The following is a 23,016-nucleotide window of genomic DNA, read 5'->3' as shown; positions in this document are numbered from 1 at the left end:
CAGAAGAAAGCAGCAAAGAGGTCTCCACTCTTTCCCATGTGGAGGTGGCTTTTCTGGTGGTATTAGGAGAAACTGGCCAAAGCTGAGTGACCTAGTATGTGAATCTTGATTTTCTCAGCTTAGTCATTTATTCTGCGTTGCATCTAACCAATGTAGCCGGTTCCCTAATTCTATCATATTACATTAGTTTTACTGGTTGATGTCATATATATGTCTCCTATCATCCTGTGTCCACACTGTGAGCAAAGCCTTTGTCTTAATCTCTGCTCTATTCCTGGCACCTTGCTAATGCTACATCTCATATACTTGGTTAGTAAACTTGTTTTAATAAATGAATAGATTTTCTTAATCACTATGCTGTTCTGGCAGTTCCTAAAGTAGGTGTGCGGCTTTAGAATGGACAGTAGTTCTGCTGTCTAAGAACCTCCAAGTCAGTTGGGGAAAAGAATGCAATAAACATAACACAGCATAGTAAATTACTGAAACATCCACACACATTGCGGAAGTCAAAGAGGGAAGAAAGGACGGGATAAAAAGAAGGTGAGGTATCAAGATATAAAGCAGAATTATTTACTTGCATTTCTAAATCCATAGTGTCTTAGAAGAAAGTGATCTTCAAGCCAGAAATGGGAGAACAGGCATGCCAGGAAAGATTCACATCAAATATGAGGAGGCAACACGGTGGAAGAGACTCAGAGGCTGCATGTGAGAAACCCCAGGCCCAGACAATTCATGCTCCACAGTAATGAAAAAGCCTAAGTTACGATTGCTCATTCTAACATCTGTGAGGAGTCACGGGGAAAGAAATTAAATGATGATCAAAATGGGAATGAATTGTTTTTTTAAAAATGCTAATTCTGGAAAGCAATATTCTAAAAAGAATGATTTAAACAGATGGTCTCAGTAAAGGGGATAAATGAGAGCATGGAATACTAAGCTACTGACAGGGTTCATGCGAGAGAAAGCTAGCCATTTTTCAAATGAATTCTATGCAGAACCTCAATATAGAAAAGCTAAAATCGAGGTGCACAGAGGCCTTGGTTCTCTGCTCTGCTGGCCTCTGTTCCCAAAACCCACACATCACAGCTGGAAAGCCCAATGCTATTGTCTTGGGAATTTGTTGTTCTTGCATAATCCTAAGAACTCATTTTGAGGTTCTGAGAAGGTTCCATATGCACTCTTCACACGAAATAATAGTACCTATTTGATAAGTGTGCTTAGATAGTGAAAAGAGCCCTGAAAAGAGTGACTCCTTTCTGTTGCACTATCAGTGTGTCCAGGAATGAGACATGCATTGTTTTTATCCATCAGTGACAGCGGCTCTTCCAGGAAAGGATTCCTGGTAGGAATAGTGGCCATAGTGGCATGATGCAGGAACCACTCCCTCCCATTCCTCCTAAGGATCACTGCTTTCACAGGATTTCCCAAACTTAGCTCTGCCTTGTAAAATTCAGTTTTCAAATCAAAGCCTGGATAAGGACAAGACTGTTAAAATACAACCAAACCTTACCGATTCCTTTAGGTCTAACATTAAAGAGAGCTCCGTACATGGAGATACTAAAACCTTTTATTTTTTTTATTTATATAATGATGCATGTTTGGCTTCAAAGAGTTAAGGTTTGCTTGCTTGCTCAGCCTCCCTTTTACTTTCTTCTTTGTTCTACTTACTTAATAGGAACAACTGATAGGATCCCCAAAGCTATTGTATCTTCATGTGCATCTACGGAGAGAATGTATGTGAGCTGAGAGTGGACAGTGTAACACACTCCTATACACTGGGCAGATCATTACACTGGCGCATCTGTTGCATGGGTACTAGTAAACAGGATTGTATGGGATGAGGAATCCAAGGGGACAACATCCCTGCCCCAGTAGAATCAATGGGAAGAACTGGGAATGTTTAACACTACCAAACGGAAATATATAGAAACCATAAACTATGTTCAGATATGTGCATGTCTACAAGCACTGCTTTTAAACACTCGGGGTTCAGAAAATAAATACATTTTGTGTTCCACAGTGCAGATTTGGGGTGAAAGGTACAGGATATGGTAGCAGGTTTCTCTGTGGAAAGAGCAATTCCCTGTTAAAGCCATTAAAGATAAACACTATTTTAATGAAGTAATGTACTCTGGGTAACCAGAGATTGGTAATTCAGGCTGGCATGTACAAGACATGTATTAAATGAAAGAATTCCTAGTTATGCAGTATGAATTAAGAAGGAAAGCCAGTTTATAAGGGCTTTGGCAAATTGAAGAAAAACATTCATAACGTTTTGAAACTTAGTCAATATTATATTATATTTCTTCAATTTAGTAGCTATGACCTTCAGGTGGCAAATTAAAACAAATTTAATCATTATAGCCAAAGCTTATGCAACATAATGAGGCTTTTTAGCTCAATAAATAAGTCATCTGAAATCATAAGAAGTCTTTGGAATCCATAGCACCACAAAAGTCACCAGAAAGAATAGCATCAACATATAAAACTTATCTTTTCTAAAATGCATCCTTCCTTCTGGCTTAGATCAATATTGTCTCTTCCAGTGGCCAATAATAAGCCAGGATGCATCCAGCAACATGCCGGTAAATACTTAAGCAATTGACATTGTGAAGTCAAAGTTATCATTGCTGGTGGTTAACGAGTTCTGAGGCTTAAATATTCCCTTCTCAGCTAATTTTGAGATACAATGGGGGAGAATGAAAACACAATTTATTCTAGCGAGCAACATCACTGGGCACACCCCACATTAAATCAGGAGAATTTATGCAGTATTTTTCCGGGATTAAAAAAAGTAACATTTCTTGCACAGGAAGAATGTAAAGATCTGATTACATATGCTTGATTGTTCCTTGTCAACTAAAATACTGCAATATTTTGAAAGAACATATCTTAACTACATTATACATACACTGTGTAGAAACTCACCCTGTCAGTCTCCCTCACTTTGCTTAGGTATATTTTCTCTGTACTTGTCAAAATAGGTTGCGCATATGTGCATAAGACAGAGCAGGTACTTGGCACAGCAACGTTTTCCATTTGGTGCCGAAGCTTGCCTCTGTTTAAGATGCATTATAGAAGCTTTGCTACTTAGTATGTTCTGAAGCCAGCTCTCCAGAGTTTCACAGAGATGTTCTGAACAGTAATTAGCTCCCAGCAACACCATGACCAACATGATAAGCCCTATCTAAAAACGAACTGCAATATAAGGAAGAAAATTCAAACCACATTTTAAAATGTAGAAACTATGGGTTTGAGAGATAATTCACCCTTCCCATCCAAGTGCCTGATCCCATGTACTTTCAAGGCCATCTAAATTCTTTCACTGGACAATGCCGAGACTGTTGAAGAGATGCAGTGAGCTGAGCTGGAGGTGAAGTGGAGAATGTTGTGTAAGTTAGCCACTAAATGACTATAGTACTCAGCACTCTGAGATTCTGAGTAAAAAAGATTTAGATGGACTTTTAGTTGTTGTTGTTGAGGATTCACCATTAAAAGCTGGCTGCTCTCTTTGCCTCAAATTTGGAAAGAGGAGCCAGTAACCAAGCATGACTCATGAAGACACTAAGAAGGGTGTGTAACCCCAGAGAGCAGCTAGAAATGGTTAACCAAAAGTGGAAGAACAGAGCTTTGATCCCAGGAGGTAAAGGGAGAATGATGTGATTTGTAGAAACACTGGCAAGGAGAGGGAGGTCACATCTGTACAAGCTGCACTCTGTTTCTCAGAACAAGGCAGTGGAGTCTCCAGGATGAAAACAGAGGCATCTAGGACAGCAGCTCTCTGTGGGACCTGCAAACAGCAGCTGAATGCATTGCCCAGAAATAAGACATAGGAATAAAGGCCAATGCAATTGTTCAACAGTGTGCTGCAGATTATTAAATCTAAGCACTTAATCTGCAAAGGAGTGTAGTATTACAATGACTATGTTGGTTACCATGAAGTGTGTGACATCTGAATGGTCTTGACAGGAAAAGGAAAACTGTACTCTGTAATTTAGAAACCTAAAGCTACTTATTTCTTCTAGGAACACACATTTTATTCAATTAGTTTTTTCCATTACTTATTTATAGTCAATGTGTGAAACATCCATCGTGCCAACAAAAAAACGATATACCCTCCAATAAAATTGGATTTGTTCTATATATCTAAGTGTTTATCGCTATATAATTTCTTGATATCTATATAACTCATAACTCGGGAAATGAATTACCAAATTAAAAGCAATTTTATAGTCAAAACCTAGATTTCTAGTCTTAATTTATTTCCAATATGTTTATTGTAAGGAAACGTCTAGAAGCATGTATAAATAGCTCCTCTGTTTAGAACTCAGCAGATTCTCTGGGAAATTCAGAGACACTGTGTGTGAGGACTTTATCACTGTTGTATAAGGTCATTGTCTTTTCGGATAAGAAAAGCAAAGACCGAGTAACTGGGTTACAGTGACTCCAACGTGAGGGTTTGGAGAAGGTTCAATGTGCCAGGTGCTGCTGTCATTACTCACAGGGAGTTGACTGACGCTCCCAGAAAACCATCTCAGGAAAAGCCCATTGGGACTAAGTTTCTCGCTCCCTTCCTCTCCCTCGCCCACCCCATCTCAACAAGGCTTTATTAATAGCCCTACTCCATTTTGGGCTGACCATCCTTCTGCTTCTGCCTCTGGAGTGCTAAGAACACAGGTGTGTGTGTGTGTGTGTGTGTGTGTGTGTGTGTGTGTGTGTGTGTGTGTGTGTGACCACACCCAGCAGCAAAGCTTATTGTTAACAATCCTTTCTCTCCTCTTTGGTAGCAAGGTTTCTCTGTTGCTCCCACTCAAAGCCACATCTCCTTCACAGAGGAACTTATATTGGAAACAAATGCGTTAAAAGAAAAATTCCTAGTATCAGTGGAATTTTTGGCACAACTATGATTTTGCACTAGTTAATTTGGGATTGGGGATAATTAAACCTTAGACAAGTGTTAATTCATGACTTTTTTTAAAAACACAAAAATCAATGCTAGAACTACAGTGAAAACACACAGGCCTTCCCTCTCCTGTATTTTAGAATACCAATCGACACCGCTCTGAGGTTTTAGCTTCCCATAACGTGTTTCTGAGAACATGTGTCCTGAGGCCAGAGAGGCTAAGTTCAGATCACTGCAGAATCCCCTCACAGTTAGCTTCACTGTCATTTGGAAGAGGGGATGGTAACCAAATGCCTTATGTTTACAACCAAAGGACAGGCTACATGTTTTCCCATGAGACTGAAGCCCTAGGGGTGACACCCACTGGCATGACACCCGCTGGCTTGTCCGCCCCTGCCCCTGAGCACAAGTGGTGCTCTTTTCACGTCTCCTTTTCTTGTTCTGCTTGTTAGAAACGAGCATGGGAAGAGGCGGAAGAATTACAGCATGAGGGTAGCTCGCTGCCTCACATGGGGAAGACTGCCGGGGCTTGCAGTCCCTTCAAAGAATCAGGGGCACAGCCATCATTTCAAGATTCCTGGCTCTCAGATCTGTTAGGATCTATTGCACACACCAGCAAGCCCTGGAAAAGGAATGTCCTTCCTACTTCCTATATGGAACAATCAATTAATTTGATAATAGGAAGGAGCAAAATAATGTCAACCAGTTTCCTACTCGGTGGGGTGGGTTTTTTTTTCTGCCTATGTGGTCCTTTTATCTCAGCTATTTTTTGATAATTTGATCCCATTGGGTGTTTCTGAGGATTCATTTAATCATATGTGTAAAGCGCTTAGCAAATAGAAAACACCTAGTGATTGGTAGCCATTACCACTGGTTTACTAATATTCAAACTAGGGGAATGATGTCATCTTTGGGAAGGTAGTGAAGTTAGTTTGCAGAGAAAAGCTGGAGTTCAGAAACAAAGTTAATAACCATTGCTGAATTAAGTGCACAAAAATCAGTCAGGACAAAAGCAACCATGATAAGGAACTTTCAGTGAAACATCCAAAACTACTGGCAAAAAAAAAAAATGTGACATCCTGGACACTGAGTTATGTCCAGCTCAGTTTAACTTACTGTCTTCACATGCAATTGAGAATGGGCATATAAATGAACAGGAAAATAAAGAAAAGAAGATATTTTGAGGTATATGCTACACCTCTGCTAACTGATTTCATAAATTAAAGGCATAGGTGACAAAGATTCTTATATTGCTTCAGGAACTTAATGAATGGGTTTATGGAGATTACTCCCAAAATATTTTCTTTGTGATTAGATACCAATAAGAGAATGTTTTTATACATTAATAGGTGATTAATCAAGGCATTGTCTGCATTTTGTTTTTCTCCAACCTAGATGTTGTCCCCACACCTCTTGATAACATAAACGTCCTCCAACTCCCAAATCCGAAGAAGAACTTGCTGTCTACCCTCATCACAACATGTGACTTTTCTTGTGTTTTTTTTCCTTTCCACATCATAGCAAGCAAGCTATAGTGTGCCACCTACAGCCAATCATCTGCAAGCCAGATCCCCAGGGTTTCCAACTATCACTCTGTCCTTGTAAATCCAGCTCACCAACCAGAACTGCCGATCTTACCTCCTCAATTCCCGTCTCCTCTGGAACGTATCTTTTTTTCTCCTTTATGTTCAGTCCAATTACCCTACATTCACCTCCCTCCTGGCCAGCTCTATTAGCCCCTTCACTGGTCTGACTGGAAACTCCTTCTCTCTTAACATGACCTTCTTGACCCTCAAACTATTATCAAATAATTGCATGACTGTCATAACAATTCCAACCTGTGCTTAAGACTTACGGTAACTTTTGATTTTCTGAAGAGGAAGACAGACAAATATGTTGATGTGATTCCACAGCCTCCTTCATGCAACTCACCTGCCTCAGATCCAACAAACAGCCCTTGTCATCCTCTGTGCCTAGTCACTATCTCAGATCCTCCTTTCCCTTCGTTCAGGAGCATTCCTTGACTTCTTGACCACATCTGTTTCCTGTCAAAGACTTTCATAACACCTTACAGCTTTCTTGCATAGCTCAGAATGAAATTTTGACTCAATTTCCTCTGACCACTTGATTGATATTTTCCTCTCCTACTAAAACGCAAGTTCCCATTGACAGGGAGCCATGTCTATTTTTAGCTTCCTGCTAGCCCCAATCCAAACACACTCATAAAGGTATGTATGGTGTAGCAATATCCAGCAGAAAATATTTGTGGAATGGATGAATAAATAATATCAGATGAGTAGCCCATGAACAGAGTATACTTACTGCTTTATAAAAAGAAGAAAGAAAAGAAGTGAAACGGAAGAAAAAGACTCCGCCGGCAGCTTGTCTGTCATGTGAAACAGAGTCTGGTCCATGAATAAAAATGGGTAGCTCAGATGCTCTAAGAATATGAGATTTTTGCAAACAGCAAACGAAAGTTTCACCTTTAGCTTTAGAGAGTTGAGCTTCTCCTCCCTGAGGTGTTCTCTCAGCATCTCCCGGTGCAGCCGTTCCTGCTCCCTCGCAAACTCGCCCAGGGTGTACTGGCGCACGCTGTTGTGGCGGCTGGACATGCCCAGAGTGCTGCCCCCCTGGCTGGGCACACTGGTGAAGCCCTGCCTCCTGGTGAAGTAGTACACCGTGACACAGCTGAAATGCACATTCTTCGTCCTCAGCCGTTTCTCTCTTTTGAGGATGGAGGACGCTGGAAGAGAAAGCAGCGCATCAGTGAAGCCCAGGGCAGCAGCTCCCAGAGGAGACCAAGAAACCACCCTGGATCCTGAGTCTATTGAGGATCAGAACGTTTGGAGCCTTGCCGGCTTAAAAAAACACTGCATCCCAGAGTTGGCAAAAGGCACTTTTAATTTCCTTTCTTACAACTTTTTTTTTCTAGGCATAGTAGAGTAGATTTTAAATGTTTTTGTAATAGCTGTTGAAGCAAATTTCTGGAGAGTTGCCAATTATTTTAGGAATTAGCAGCAGAATTTAGTTCCTCATTTTCTTGAATCCTGTAAGCTTTAGTTTTCTGGATTTCACACAGGTAATATTTTATCATAACATGTAACCCTCCATACCTTGGGTATAATTTTTAAGAGTATGTCTTTCATTAAAAGTAAACCTATCAAATAAATGAGAGGAATGTTCTAATATTCTATAGAACAGAAAGGTGGTTATAGGGCATCAAAATTTATTCGATACTTTATAGAGAATAAGAATAGAGACACTGAAGGGTTCCAAGACAAAGACATGGCAAATGCTTATGGAAATGCTATTTATAGTCAATGGATAATTGCATACCATGTAGATATATGTATCGAAAGAAATGGCTGTGCATTGCGGATATATACAGTTGTCATATGTCAATAGAAATATATTGTTCATAACACTGAAAAGATAAAATAACTCCAAGTAATTAAAATTCATGAAAAACAGCTTATTGACACTACTTAGACATTTCAACAACTTAAATCTAACATAGCTTTCATTAAGTAAAATAGTATACCCCTATAAATAACACTATAGACAACACTATTATAAAACAAATATTGTATAACACTGTAACAACTATTATAAAACAGATAATTAAAAATTCCATAGACTATTTCAGGACTTCTTTCTCTTCATATTATTTTTTTTTATTTAACAAAATCTGTATGCTTTTGTATACAACAGAGATGTTATACCACGGAATTGCCAAATCAAATTAATTTATGTATGCATATCCTTGCATATTTTATGTGTTGATGATTAGAACCATTATTATTAGTTGCGGGATAGAATACAAGGACTGAGCAATGAGGAGGGTTTGTGTACACACTAATATTGAACAAAATAGAGTCATATGTTACCACTAGGACCTCCCACAGCTGGATGGTCTGTTTGGCTGAATCCTTTTATTCCACAGTAGACCAGCTTAGACTTAGGGAGTAATAATGAAAGCATCCCACCTTCAAGACACAGGAGGGTTGATATGAGGTGAGAATGGAATCTAAGTGTTCCTAAAAGGGAGAAAGTGAAGCTAATGTGATGTTGAGAGCCACAGATGTCATTAGTCAAAGTGACTTTGTTTAGTATAATTACTGTCCAAAATAAACTTAAACCAAAGTTAAAAAACACAGCTATTATGTCATATAATAAGTTGACTTACGACTTAGAAAGAAAGAACATCACTCGAGAGAAAGAAATGCATTCATAGTGTCACTCAGATGTGTTGAAATCCGTTAGAGTATAAGCCTTCTGGACCTTATAAATCAGGATCCTTATAGATATAGTCAGATGAAAATGAAATCATTAGTCACCCTAACCCAATAGGATAGGTGGTCTTACAAAAAGGTGAAATGGAGACACAGACTCAGAAAGAAGGGAGATCACGTGAAGAGACAGAGAGGAATGTCATAGGAAGGTGAATACAGACACTGAGTTACACCGCCAACAACCAAGGATGCCATCAAAATTACGAGTATGTAAGGAAGAACTCTTCCTTGTGATTTTCAGAGGGACTGCCACCCAGCCATCACTTTGACCTCCAGAAGTGTAAGAAAAGAGATTTGTGTGGATCTCAGCCACTCTCTTCATGGTGCATTTTTATGGAAGCTGCAGGAAAGCATGGATGCTCATGAAGAAAAAGCAGATGGGGAATGAGAAAGCCTCAGACATCAAGATAACATCGTTGCACATGGACAGGAAGGCTGGTGTGATGTATATCATTTTGTAGGTTTATTTACATCATGAACACTGATAGAGGGCATTCTATGTGCCAGCACTTTCTAGATAGGGTACAGCTGTGGAAAACCTGAACCAGGATGAAACAAAAGGACTCAAAGTTTAGACAGTATGAGGAGGACATTACTGTGAAAATTCAATTTTCCTACTTACCCTCTTTCCTTTAAAAAAAAAAAAAAAAAAAACCTTTCATTAATTTTGTGGAGTGGTGGGTAGGGCATCCTTTCATCAGGCCTGGTGGCAGGTTCCTTAGACTCTTGCCTTCTTTTCTATTATTTTACCTCCTCAGAAGAGATTTCCAGAAAGTAAATACTTTCACACGTGTATATTACTTAACTACTTATTTGCATATCCTTGCAAATTATTTATTGCAACATCCTTGTATTCCTGGCAGTAGAGACAGTTTTTAACTTTGATTGAAAGATGTTGCTGGGCTTCATAACTCTAAGCTTAAATCATCTCAAAACAGAGAAAGAAGACTGTTAAGATGTAAGAGATCCCCCACATAAAGCAAAAATTTGCCTCCAGATCAGAAACCCTCATCTGTCACTGACGGAGAGCAGCTGAAACAGGACCCTCTGGAATTTAGGAGAAACCTTCTACCTTTTTGCTATCATTAAAAAACGGTACCCTGAAGACATAATCCTTAGGAGCCATAACTGTAGAGACCAGGAGAAGTGTTTAATATACTCATTTAGGGTTATTATCATAAATACCTCTGACAATTTGTGGTTTATATTCTTAGAAAACAGTGGTTCTCTAGACAAATTATTTTTTTTAACAACGCATTCTTCACCCATTTGGATGTCCCTATTATGTTACCCTTTCCCCAAAGCTAAATTAACTACCCTGTTTGGAGACCTTTGCAAGACTGGCAATGTAGGAGAGGACAGACACTCTTCAGCTGTGTCTCTGGGGAGGACTGACACTGTAAAAGCACGTTAGGAATCCTGCTGCCTCCTGTATGCTAGGGCCTACAAGGACGCATTTGCTGATTGGTTGCTTTAAGATTATAAACAGCTACACAGAGAAACCCTGTCTCGAAAAAAAAAGAAAAAAAAAAAAAAAGAAAAAAAAAAAAAAGAAAAAAAAAAGATTATAAACAGCACTGTAAAGACAATTATCTAAAAGCTGATGAAATAAACGGCTTTGAAATACTCAAAGTTCAGTCCAATGGAGATTTCTGCGGGTTTCTAGAAAGTTAGGAGACATTCAGGACCCTCTTCTGACGATTAAATCAGAGCCCCAGCATGGGCCATTAGGAAGTATCTATCACTTGCCTCCAGGCTTCACTATGACTACCTTCATAGGATGGAATCATTAAATAAAAGAATCTGTGCTCTTCGAGCCTGGAAAAAGACTAGATTCACTCAGCACATCTGCCTCGGGGCATCTGAACACCCCTGATCTACCTCCATAGTCATTTGTGCCCTTTACAGAATGAATGAACTCCACTTTGTGTGTCTATAGAGTTCATATCAGCTTTACTGCAGTGAGGTCAAGAGCAAGAATAAGAAAGATGAGAATGTGGCTTTTAATACTGCTTTCAGAAAAGGCAGTTTTCGTATTCCACACCCATTTGGAGCATCTTTCAGTTTATTTCCTTTCATCTAACCACAATTGCTATCCCAATATAAAAGCACCTAGGCACAATGATGCCGCGTCTACCTCCCAGAAGACAGCTCTTGGGAGCACCCAGGAGCCTGTGTGACAGAGGCTTTCTCAAAACCAAAACAATGAAACCCCAAAGACTGGAAAATGGTTGAACTCACAACATCAAGGGAAGAATACAGATAAATAACAGAATCTACAACATGTTATGTAAAGGAAGAATTCATAAATACAGTGAATTGAAAAATGTAAACCCAAACGTAAGAATTAGATCACAATTGACCATGTTTAAAAGAAGCAATTGCCTTGACAAATATTGTACATTTCCTGAACCCATACAAAACATGAGTTATCAAACAAACACACAAAAACTAGGCATTGTGGCACATCCCTGTAATCCTAGCACTTAAGAGGTGGAGGAATAATGACCAGAAGTTCATGGCTGCCCTGGTTTACATAGTGAGTTTCAGGCCAGCCTGAGATCCTGCCTCAAGGAAAAATGGCTGGGGGCACATGAAAGGAAAAGAAAGAAAGAAAGAAGGGAGGGAAGGAAGGAAGGAAGGAGGGAGGGAGGGAGGGAGGGAGGGAGGGAGGGAGGGAGGGAGGAAAGGAAGGAAGGAAGGAAGGAAGGAAGGAAGGAAGGAAGGAAGGAAGGAAGGAAGGAAGGAAGGAAGGAAGGAAGGAAGGAAGGAAGGGAATGATTATTGTCTATAGTCATACTACATGGAACATACATAATCTTGTCAGAAGATGAGCAAACAAATGTATGAAAGTTAGTAAGTCAATCAATGAAAGTTGAATCATAGTAGATTCTAAGAAATTTCAACTGACTTTGTTCTACTCCATGAGTTGTGTGAACAAAGTTGGGTGGGTAGGGAGTTGGGGGAGAAAGATAAATATGATCCCTGTATGAAATTCTCAAAAAAAAAATCAAAACATTACTTTCAAAAAAAAATCAAAAACACTCATCCTTAAGTGCTGGAATACATCCTCAAGACTACAAGAGTTAGTCTGCCTCACTTGTCAGTTTTATTTTTTCCTGATTAATTTAATTTATAATGAAGCTATTTGTCAACACCACTAGTATGTGTCCTTCCACCGGTGATTTCTGCCCACACAGTGGTCCAGATGAACCTCCTGACCATAGAGTCCACGACAGACAGCTATGCAGAGCAAACGCTCTTAAAGCAACGTGGGTACCATCATCAGACTCTCTTGTTCCTTCTGGTGTCAATAACCATCAACAAAGTCTTGCTGGAGGAGGAAACAGGTGAAGCTGTGTATTTTGACATTAAATTTGGCACATGGAAGTTGAAAGCTCATGGTCCAGTCTTATGTTAAACAAATAGAAATTTTAACTATATCTGTTAGGTACATTATCAACAATATAATTTTATCTTTTGTGCTTGATACTCAAGAGGAAAAATGCTAGTGAACTGCTAAATCCACATGTTGAGCTTATTTTTAGATTTTTGGGCAAATCTGGTAGAAACAAAATGAAACTGGTAAATTCATCTTAGTTGGTGGTTGTTGTTGTGAGAAAAGCCCAGGGAATAAAATGTGTGTGTGTGTGTGTGTGTGTGTGTTTTAATCACACAGGTAAAATTAGTGAGGATTCTAAAGTATGAACATTGGCTCTTACCTTTTGAAGGGAAGACTCAATTACCCAGCTGGGAAGCTTGTCTTACGGAGAAATGATTTTATGTATAAATTAACAGATTAGGTGACGGATAAATGTCCAGTAAAGTTCAGACTAACTTAGTCTTTATGAATACCATCTGCACACTTCTTGTGATCATATATTCTTTCTGTCTAACCTGGCATGATTGTCAGGACTGGGTTGTTCCTGGTCAGGGTGTCGCACACATGACCTCAGTCTTAACCACAAGTGAGAAATTGAAATGGGTCTTGTAACCAAGATAGACTTATTCCCCTGAGAGTGAGGTCCATTAGTATCAAAAAGCAATGTTGCCTTGTTCTGGGTGCCCCTCTTTATTCCTCTGGGCCACATTTGACCTTTCCTTAATATATGGGTCCCAGTTGTATTTTCAAAGTTATTTAGCTCAAGTATTTAGGGCAAGCCCTTTTTTTGTGAGGGAAATTTCAAAGGGCCAGTGGTATACTGAGGAAGCACCATGAAGCTTGGCTGCATGAAATCTACTGTGACAGCAAAGACTAACTGAGAATATTTTCTTTAGAATCATCAACGGAAATCAAATTGCTTGAAGCATGTGATGTATGCCTACCTACCTAGGGCCAAATCAGTGAGAAAGTGTCAGAATCAAGAAAACAAGTTATGGCCTTGCTTCTTAAAGTGCTGTCCTTATTATTATGAAAGTCATCCTCAACAGTAATCTTAAGTGCACGTCTGTTCCTCACTGATATGTTGGTTTCTCTGTATTGTGAATGACAGCTCCCCCGGTGGAATCCAGGGCTCCATATACTAGACAAGTGCTTTACCATTGAGCTACATCCTCCACCTGATTTCTTTAAATGCACCTTAGTGACATTCTTCCACATCTCATGACAATCTACCAACTTATGTACCAGTAAGTCAGCAAGTAGATCTAGACTGCACAAAAATATAAAAACACACCCAAAAAGCAGTTACCATTCTGATTTCAGTTAATTGCAGGACAAGGTCTATAGTTCATATATGGGACTAGGTACTACCCTTGGCCACAAGGCAGGTTTGCCTCCCATCCTGTTCTAAATACTGTAAAAAATATTCACAATCGGTTCACCCCAAGACTTGCAAGAGTAAGAAGTTACTGAGTTGTAGCTTCTAAGTCAAATCATTCAAGATGAGACTCTTTTATTTGACCGGTTTACCTAACGGATAGAAACATCTCATATAAGACCTTATGAAAAAAACAAGTGCCCTTGAAGGCGGGCGAAGACGCTGCATATACATGCAAAAAACAACAGAGTGGCAGGAACAGAGATTATATGGAAAGCTGACCCTTGAGGCTGCCTGACAAACGCTTTGTTTAAGATCATGAACATGCACGTCACGTCCTCATCCATTCACTCTGTCAGCTCCATCCGCACGAGCTGGCAGGAGATCTGCATGGCGGGAGCGGCTCGCCTCTGTCTCTCTGGACAGGCACAGCCCAGGGTGTTTCAGCACCCTGCAAACTGCATTTCCCTTTATGTTGTCATTGTCGTCGTCGTCGTCGTCGTCGTCGTCGTCGTCGTCGGTGCGACAGAGCAGTCAGCTATTGATAGTCTCAGCTTGGTACAAAAGACAGCGTTCAACTCAAGATTCTGATGTCAGCTCCAAACACTGTAGGTAACAAGGAAGTGTCAGGTTGACCTTCCAGCCTCCATGCCACACATAATTAAAGTGATTAACCCACGAGAGGTGATGACATTTCAGTCGCTTTTTTTTATCCACACGCTTCTTTTATTAAAGACACCACTTCCTTGCTTCATAATCCTTGTGAATAAAAGTGGGGCATATTTTGGATCATCCTTGCTAGGAAAACCATGCACTTAAAGGTTATAAAGTTGAAATTAAAAGAGCAAAAGATTAAAAACACAACAACAACAACAACAAATTTCTCTCCTTTATCTCATCTTTATATATAATTAGCCTGGAACGGACACGCCCCTTAATCTAGAATCGATTTCCCCAAGGGTGTGATATGACTGCTGAATGCCCTACCATTAAAATGTCATTAATATTGGAGACCCAAATTTCTAATGTAAAACAAGTTTAAATTGTGCCACGAGCGGTGGTGGAATGCTGTTGTGCCCACTTAGATACATGCTTTTCCTTCTGCATCAATTCCTTCACCGAGCCTCCAGTCCAGTGCACCATGAATTGTGGCACTCCAATTCTCCTACGTCTGCTTCAGTTTTATCTTTATATTATAAATCACTTAAGAGCAGTTTGTATATTAAAATACTCAAGCAAAATATTTGAAGCACGACATACTATTAAAGTCACTAGCAGCAAATCCAGGTATGCCATTCTGCTCGGCCGTGCCCAAAGCTGACCAGAGGTTGGGAATTTATTTGTTTTTCCTGTTTTATATATTCAACTAGCCACATTATTTCTATTGAGAACCATTTTTACAGAATCTTAATTAATACTAATAGTTTTTCTACTATCTTTATTTATTGAGATATTACAATACATTTCTAGGGAATCTTAACATCTCAGAGCAACGTTAACAATTATACATGGAACAAATACTATTGATCTATTTATCTTCTATTTTTAAAGGATGCTTCCTTATTGTAAGCAAGCAGCACTAAAAATAAATGTGAAAATACATTCCTTTCCTAATGTCTGCAGAATAATAAATGGTCAAATGATTTAGTCAATGAAATCTGAATTATAATAGCTGCTATGACGTAGTGTATGAATTGTATTACTGAGCATCTGCCTTCTTCAGTTCCTTTATTAATACTTTCAGAATTACATTCACCTACCTCACAGGAGTATTATGAGAAATAATTACTTTTGTGAGAAACCTGAATCACAGATGGAAAATATTGCATATGCACAGCACTATCTTGGTGAGGCTGTTCCTTTATTATCAGGGAGAAAATAAGTACCACATCTTCCCCAGCTGGTTTCCTTAATCTCTCACATGTGCAATTAAACATTTAGACTTCATGCTCAAGAAACACATTTTGCAGTCACTAAAGGAATCGTGGTTTTCAAAACACATAAGCCCCTGGCTCTAGCTTCGTTAGAACCCCAACATGCATAACCTCAAGACCACATCGTTTCTTCCTGGAGGAAGGTAGTCTTTACTACACATAAATAATCACAGCTCTGGCTGCAGTCCAAGGTGCAAGCACTTTCCTCTGCTGTCTCAGCAATTCTCCTGATGTCAAAGACACATTAAAATAAATGGAAACCATATGTCTCCTCAGCAGAACACTGACGCTCTTACAACCAAGAGGGCAATGCAATTCATTACCACTACTGGAGAAATATTTGGGGGATGTGGACTATCTCAGTGTAAAATGAAGCTGCATGAGTCATCTCACACAATGCATAGAGGAGACATTTGCTATTCTTCAGCTCTGCTAACCTGTCTTACTGTGTTTTACATTTTTTTTTCAATACTGCCATAAGCCGCTCCGGTTAGAAGGATTAAGCAGCATTTTCCACCTGCTCAATGACTTCCTGAACAGTTTTTCATGTGCTCCAACAATATAACCCTGTCAAGCCCAATATATCATAATAATCCAGGTCCTAACAGTGCTTAAAAACAACAGAACACAGCAGAACAAATCTCCACTGCAATAAAAGAAAGAAAATTCTTCTGAGATCACTTGGAATTTATTCTGGAGTACTAGACTGAGTCAAAGACAGGGCTCCTGAGCTTTGAACTCTGTCAGGAATGATGAAAAATGAAAACACTATTCAAAAAAAAAATCTCATCAGACCTAAAAAAGCCCTTGTTACATGTATTCCAAATTAAAATGTAAATCACTTTAAAGAGCATAATAGGAGGCTACTAATCAGTGGTATTTTACTGGCTACATATGTCAGGAAAATTTTGAGGGAAGTTGAGAAGCTGCGGAGTTGAAGCCCAGAGTGCAAGGGCAGCTGGGGGGACAGCTGGCACGGCTGGGCTGCCTTCTGTTTCCTGGTTGGCATTGCGGGTTGTGGGCGGGGTTTCAAACATCCATAACAACAACTTTGAGCTATGACTTTTCTATAAATAATTGTGTGTGTGTGTGTGTGTGTGTGTGTGTGTGTGTGTGTGTGTGTGTGTGTGTGTGTTATTGAGCATGTGGTTCCAGTTTTCATAATCCCCAATACCTATTATGGTTGGATGCTTACGCTGTTCAAAAGTTGACTTGCTGAGACCCTCACATCTACAGTAATGGTATTCCGTGATGCTGTGGTGTGAATGGGGGATACCCCAGGGGCTCAGATGTTTCAACACCTGTCCCCAGCTGAAAGTGCTGTTGTGAAAGGTCGTGTTGTAGACCCTTAAGGATGTGGGGTCCGGCTGGGGATGTCAGGCACTAATAGTAGGCTTTGGGGTTTGATACTCAAGGCTCGGTTCTTTCTGCCTTCTGCTTACTGTTGTATCAAGATGTGAGGAAGTGAGGAAACTCAACTTCACATTCCTGCCACCATGGAGTCACTCGCCACCACTCTGTGATGGACTGCACTCTCCAACTGCGAGTTATAATATCCTCCCCCTGAGTTGCTATCGCTAGGTATTTTCTCAGCAACAAGAAAAGTAGCCAAGAGGAGAGAGATGGTCACCTTTGCAAGGTCAGCTTATGGGTGTGTCTCCCTAACCAGCATGATTAGCACTCTTATAGAAAGGACCCAAGAGAGAACCTTGCCACTTGCACAATGTGAAGACATAGCAAGAAGGTGACATCTGTGAATCCCTCACTGGACACTATATCTGTGCATATCATGTTAGCTTCCCAGTTCCTAGACCTGGGAGAAATAAATTTCTGCAACACAAGTCATGATGTTTTGTTACAACAAGTCAAACACTAAGTATTCATCTAACCCTTTAAAACTAGGAGTGAAAGAATTTATTGAGCATGGAGTCTGACACAGAATTATCATTCAATATCTATTTAAAAAAAAAAAAAGATGCAACACAGCTCAAATGTCACCACCGCGGAACCAAAGCACCCTAACCTCATAAACAGCAATAAAAACACAGGCGTGTGCCCCTCCTTTGGCCGTTACTGGGAAGGATGTCGGGAGTGAGGATGTACCTCACTCAGTGTGGAACCTCTGGGAAACAGCAGGGGGCTGTGCAAGAGGGCGCACTTGGGAAGGACAACTTTGAAACTAAACTGCAGGGACAGGTGACAGCACAATGGACAAAATCACCAATGTCCAAATCCTCTGAACCTCTTCACCATACGTTCAGACAAAATGAGATCCCCCAGCTATGACCGGAGTCCTTGTGGTCACGTCTTTCTTCCTCATTAAATTCTAGCCCGTTTATCTGCTTTCCAGCACAACTTGTCAAAGGGAAAAAGCATGTATTGAAGAGCGGACGCATTGTCCTCACGGCTCCAGGGCACATATAACTTTACATTAGCAAACCATTTGAAATAAGCTATATTTTACATATCAGAAGATCTAACGTAACAAAACCACCCTGGCTCTAAACAACCCATCAATAATGAGCTTGTAAGTCCATCTCTCTGAAGCAAGTAGCTGGTAGCATGGAGAGTTACTTGAATGGAAATGATTTTGAAAGAAAAACCCTGCAGATAATATATCGCTAATTGGTATTGACCTCCAGCAAAACATGACTGATGTTTCTGCCTTTAGCAGTCCATTAGTGATGGGTTTTTTGAAATGATTTTTGCCTCTTGGTATTTAAATTGTCATCTGTGTCTTAGAGCAGAGATTGCCATGCTAAAAAAAAAATCATGTTGCTTAAAATATGTTAATGCCCTATGAAATTTTAGGAGATGCAGATATGTTCTAAGACATACCTTCCCTTGTTTATGAGACAAATATGAGACCTAGAGCTTGAGACAAAGCAGATAAATAAGTAATGAGAAGTGATCTGAGAGCATCGTCTGAATAAACAGTATAGTCAAGAAAGTAAGTTGAGGGTAGATAGGCTTTGTGGTTTGTTAGTTAGTTAGTTAGTTAGTTAGTTAGTTAGTTTGTTTGTTTCTGGGACTGACTTTATCCTACAACTAAAACATTGTCTAAGACTGGAAACTATCATAGGGGCAGAGTGCTTTCTTAGCATTCCTGAGGCCCTGGGTTCAATGCCTAGCATCATCATAAATATTCTACTAATATTTAAAGGATAGGGGATAAAAAAACAAGACTCTTGAGTCAAGAACAAGGCGCCACATTACAGGAGCACCTTGGTACTCCTTGCTTCTCCAGCTCCATCTCCCCAGCACCAGAAGTTCTACTATGCAGGGGCCAAATAGCTTCTAGATGCACAATATAGGTTTGAACTGCATCACAGGCACAGCAAGCTTGATAGTTGGTAGAGCAAGCCTGTCCTATCCTAGAGGAAGGCATGAGCTCATACCAGGGTTGCTTAGGACACACAGGACACGAAAAATTCAAAGAGATCAGGAAAGTATATTTATTTTATCTTCAGAAAGACATGTAAAAGTGCAAGAAAATTTAGGTTCACTGGGCAGAGGGAAATAGGCTGTTCCTGTAGAGGATCTGAGTTTGATTTCTGGCTCCCATGGCACCTCACAACTGTAACTCCACCTACATGGCAGCTAACAACTGTATCTGCAGTTCCAAGGGATCCAAAGCCATCTTTTGGCCTCTTCAGGCACCAGATATATACATGGTACATATATACATATACAAGCATGCAAGGCAATCAACTACGTTAAAAGCAAAACTCTAAAAAGAACCTTTAAAAAGTGCAAGAAACTCGTGGGAAAGTATGTTCCAGCAATAATTTAATTATTTTTACCCATGCAGACATCCCAAACATCTAAAACAGTGCTTGCAATCAGGAGACATTTAAGGCATATTTGTTGAATCAATGGATGATGTTAATGCATTTAAAAAATTACTTCATAATAGAAGATCAGAGCAATAGATAATTGAATAATCTGAAATTCCCAGGGAATCTCTCTCTTTAATCCCACCCTCTCTTTTTCTCTTGCATGCAATTCATATCACATGGAACAAATTTGAAGAATAAACTTCCTTAACATATTATTCATATTCTCAAAAAGATATATCATAGTTTTTAGATTTCCTAGAAAAATAAGAAGGAATGAAACTGTTCCTGAACTGCATTTTTTCTGCACAAATAAAATGTCTGTTGGACCAAAGGTAGCACCTTTTGAAAACATGACTCATCACAGACTCTGACTGCAGTTTAGAGGCCACCTTCTCTACTGCCAACTACGACTACTATGATTCTTTCAAAATGACGATTACAGAAGCACATATTGCAAGTACCCCTCATGGAACTTCTGATGCAAAAGCAATATTCAGAGTACCTAAAGAGACATTCTTCTGAGCAGAAAATCTACCAACTAAAGACTCTCCCAAAGAATGCTTAATGAAGTGTTTCCCCCGGAGGTCTTTAAAAGGTGCCCAGATGTTGTGCTTTAGAATCTTACTGAAGAAAGGGATCAGTTCAAAGGCCTCTGCAATGACTTTTGCAGTTCCGCAGAGTTGAATTACCCACAGCTCTTTTCTAGTAGGCCACTTGTCAGGTACCACTTGATGCACAGAAGCCATCTCAGAGGCTCCAGAACTGCTTTCTGTCTGTTATTGCCAGGCCATATGGAGTATCTGTCACAAGAATAATTTTTTTCCAAAGCTAAATGTAACTTCAGGCTTTGACTGTATAATAAAAGAATGTGGGATGAGGGAGTCAAATGATGTTTCTTTCCTTCTACATCTTAGGAATTTATGTTCCTTGGAACAGAAGCAAGGAAATGGGTAGAATAATGATGGCCACGTTTCATAAAGCATGATTCAATCTTTGTATCCTTAAAGAGCATCACTTCTAAAAAATTTCCATTATCCTTTTATCGTTTGGCACAGCCAAATCTCCAAACTGGTATTCAGTAGTCTGTTTACCAGTTCCTCTAAGCTCCTCTTAGGTGCATGCTCTAAATTCCATCAGCACCTGTTTGTAGGAGCAAAACTTTCATCTCTAGCTCCTGCCTCAGACCCATTCACTAACCAAAGGCCACTTGGACTTAAGCCTTGGACAAAAGAAAACTGTGAGGAGTGAAATGAACGTAAGTTGACCTGCCGTGGTCCCCAGATTACTGGCCTTTGGTTAAGAGGCTCAGTAAAAACAGCAACATGCATTTTTTTTTTAAATTTTTAGTATGTGAGCAATCCTGGGGAAATTAAAGGATGATTATTGTTCCTAGAGATGATGCATTTAATTACTCCATTCAAAATTAGTTCCTCTTTGTGTTTTTAGTAAGATGCTGGAATTGAGAATTGCTGGCAGATCCTTGGAGCTAAGGAACTCTTATGTGAGGGAAAGTCTAAGTGACAATAATCCAGGGTACCCCCAGTAGTTCAGAGATACTTGGGAACAACTACCACATTGATATTGTGATAATGGCATATATAGCCTTGTGCAAGGGCGTATTCCAGTCATGCTTTCCACTGAATAGATCACATCAAGACACTGTATGGTGGCCAGGCATTTTAATGAGGGAGGCAGGCAGCAACAGGAATTTGGAGTAGAGAGGAGGTAATAATGGGTTATGGTGATATTTTATTTGTATTAAAATGTTATTTGTATGTTAATAAATAAAGTTCCCTGGGGGTCAGAGCTATTAGCAAGCCATAGGAAAGCAGAGCAGTGGTGGCTTACGCTTGTAATCCCAGAACTTGGTAGGCAGAGCTAGGTAAGTCTCTGTGTGTTCAGGGATACAGCCAGTATTGGATACACATGCCTTTAATCTCAATACCTGCTGTGGGACGGTCTGCATGTCAAATTGCTCTGATTGGTCAATAAATAAAACACTGGTTGGCCAGTGGCCAGGCAGGAAGTAGGTGGGACAAGGAGAGAGGAGAATCCTGGGAAGCGGAAGGCTGAGGCAGAGAGACACTGCAGCCGCCGCCATGACCAGCAGCATGTGAAGATGCCGGTAAGCCACCAGCCACGTGGCAAGGTATAGATTTATGGAAATGGATTAATTTAAGCTATAAGCACAGTTAGCAAGAAGCCTGCCATGGCCATACAGTTTGTAAGCTATATAAGTCTCTGTGTTTACTTGGTTGGGTCTGAGCGGCTGTGGGACTGGCGAGTGACAGAGATTTGTCCTGACTGTGGGCAAGGCGGAAAACTCTAGCTACAAATACCAGTCATAGAAAACCTGGAGATTTATACAGACAGGCCATGACGAGGAGGTCATGTGGTTGGGTTTACAACCAATGAGAAGGCAGAACAGAAGCTCTATAAAAAGACAGACACACAGGAAGTAGCTCTGGTTCGGAGAGGTAGGACGACCACCACAGGAGGAAGGGTAAGGTTTTAGCTTTTAGCTCTGACCTCTTGGCTTTCTTCTTTGCATTGGTTCTGTGTTTCTTATTTACTAAGACGGTTGGTTCCATCTACAATGGGTGAAAGGCAAGTTGGCATGGGCTTAACTGTTGCCTCAGCAATGTTTTCTTTGGGTGCGTCCCACAGACCAAAGTCGACTCTGCACTTCGTAAGAACAAACTAGGCAGCATGACCATCATTTAAAAAGGAAGGACAGGATGATGAGAACAACTTTGTAAAGGAGACCGAGGTTCAGGAAGGTGAAGTGAAATCCCCAAATCGGCATCAGAGGCTCCTTGTTTAACAGTTCCCTTGCTGAAGTTGTTGCTTTTGACCCTCTGTGTCTTGGTTCTGGAACGACCTAATGTTACTTATACCCCAGGAATATGTCCCCCCTTGCTGCACCCCCACTCTTGAACTATAGAATGATAATCATGCTAAATAATTAAGAAAACAGTAGACAAAGCAAGGTGACTGATTCTTAGAAGCCATCAGGACCAGCACAGTAGAAAGCCAATGGGAGTCTCTGCTGAGTTATCAGACCCCTGGAGGCCTGAGCTATAAACCCTAATGACTCAGATTCTGGTCACAAATAGGTTCACCGTGTCCTTAGCTCAGCTACTTCCCGTGCTCCTTTTGTGGACTCTGCTAGACCTTTTAGGAGGAAGGGGTAGTGATAGAAATGGACTCTAGAACCAAATCATTTAGCTCAGATCCTGAGTATAGCATTTACTCACTGAATGGTGTGGAACACACTACTTAATTCAT

At 40.1% G+C, this 23,016-nt stretch overlaps 1 protein-coding gene across 3 annotated transcripts in view; it reads right to left on the bottom strand.

Moving 5' to 3' along the window:
• The window catches only part of Csrnp3 (cysteine and serine rich nuclear protein 3), a 193,443-nt gene that overhangs the window by 13,169 nt on the left and 157,258 nt on the right, over nucleotides 1–23,016 (bottom strand). For all 3 annotated transcript variants that reach the window (XM_015996010.3, XM_015996011.3, XM_006977159.4), the window contains one exon: nucleotides 7,387–7,646. In XM_015996010.3, the coding sequence (XP_015851496.1) occupies nucleotides 7,387–7,646 (260 nt within the window). The remainder of the gene's footprint in view (nucleotides 1–7,386; nucleotides 7,647–23,016) is intronic.

Source organism: Peromyscus maniculatus, chromosome 4 (genome assembly GCF_049852395.1).
Source record: "Peromyscus maniculatus bairdii isolate BWxNUB_F1_BW_parent chromosome 4, HU_Pman_BW_mat_3.1, whole genome shotgun sequence".
Classification (NCBI taxonomy): domain Eukaryota; kingdom Metazoa; phylum Chordata; class Mammalia; order Rodentia; family Cricetidae; genus Peromyscus; species Peromyscus maniculatus.
The sequence above is the reverse complement of the archived record's forward strand: the minus strand, read 5'-3'. Positions and strand labels throughout refer to the sequence as shown.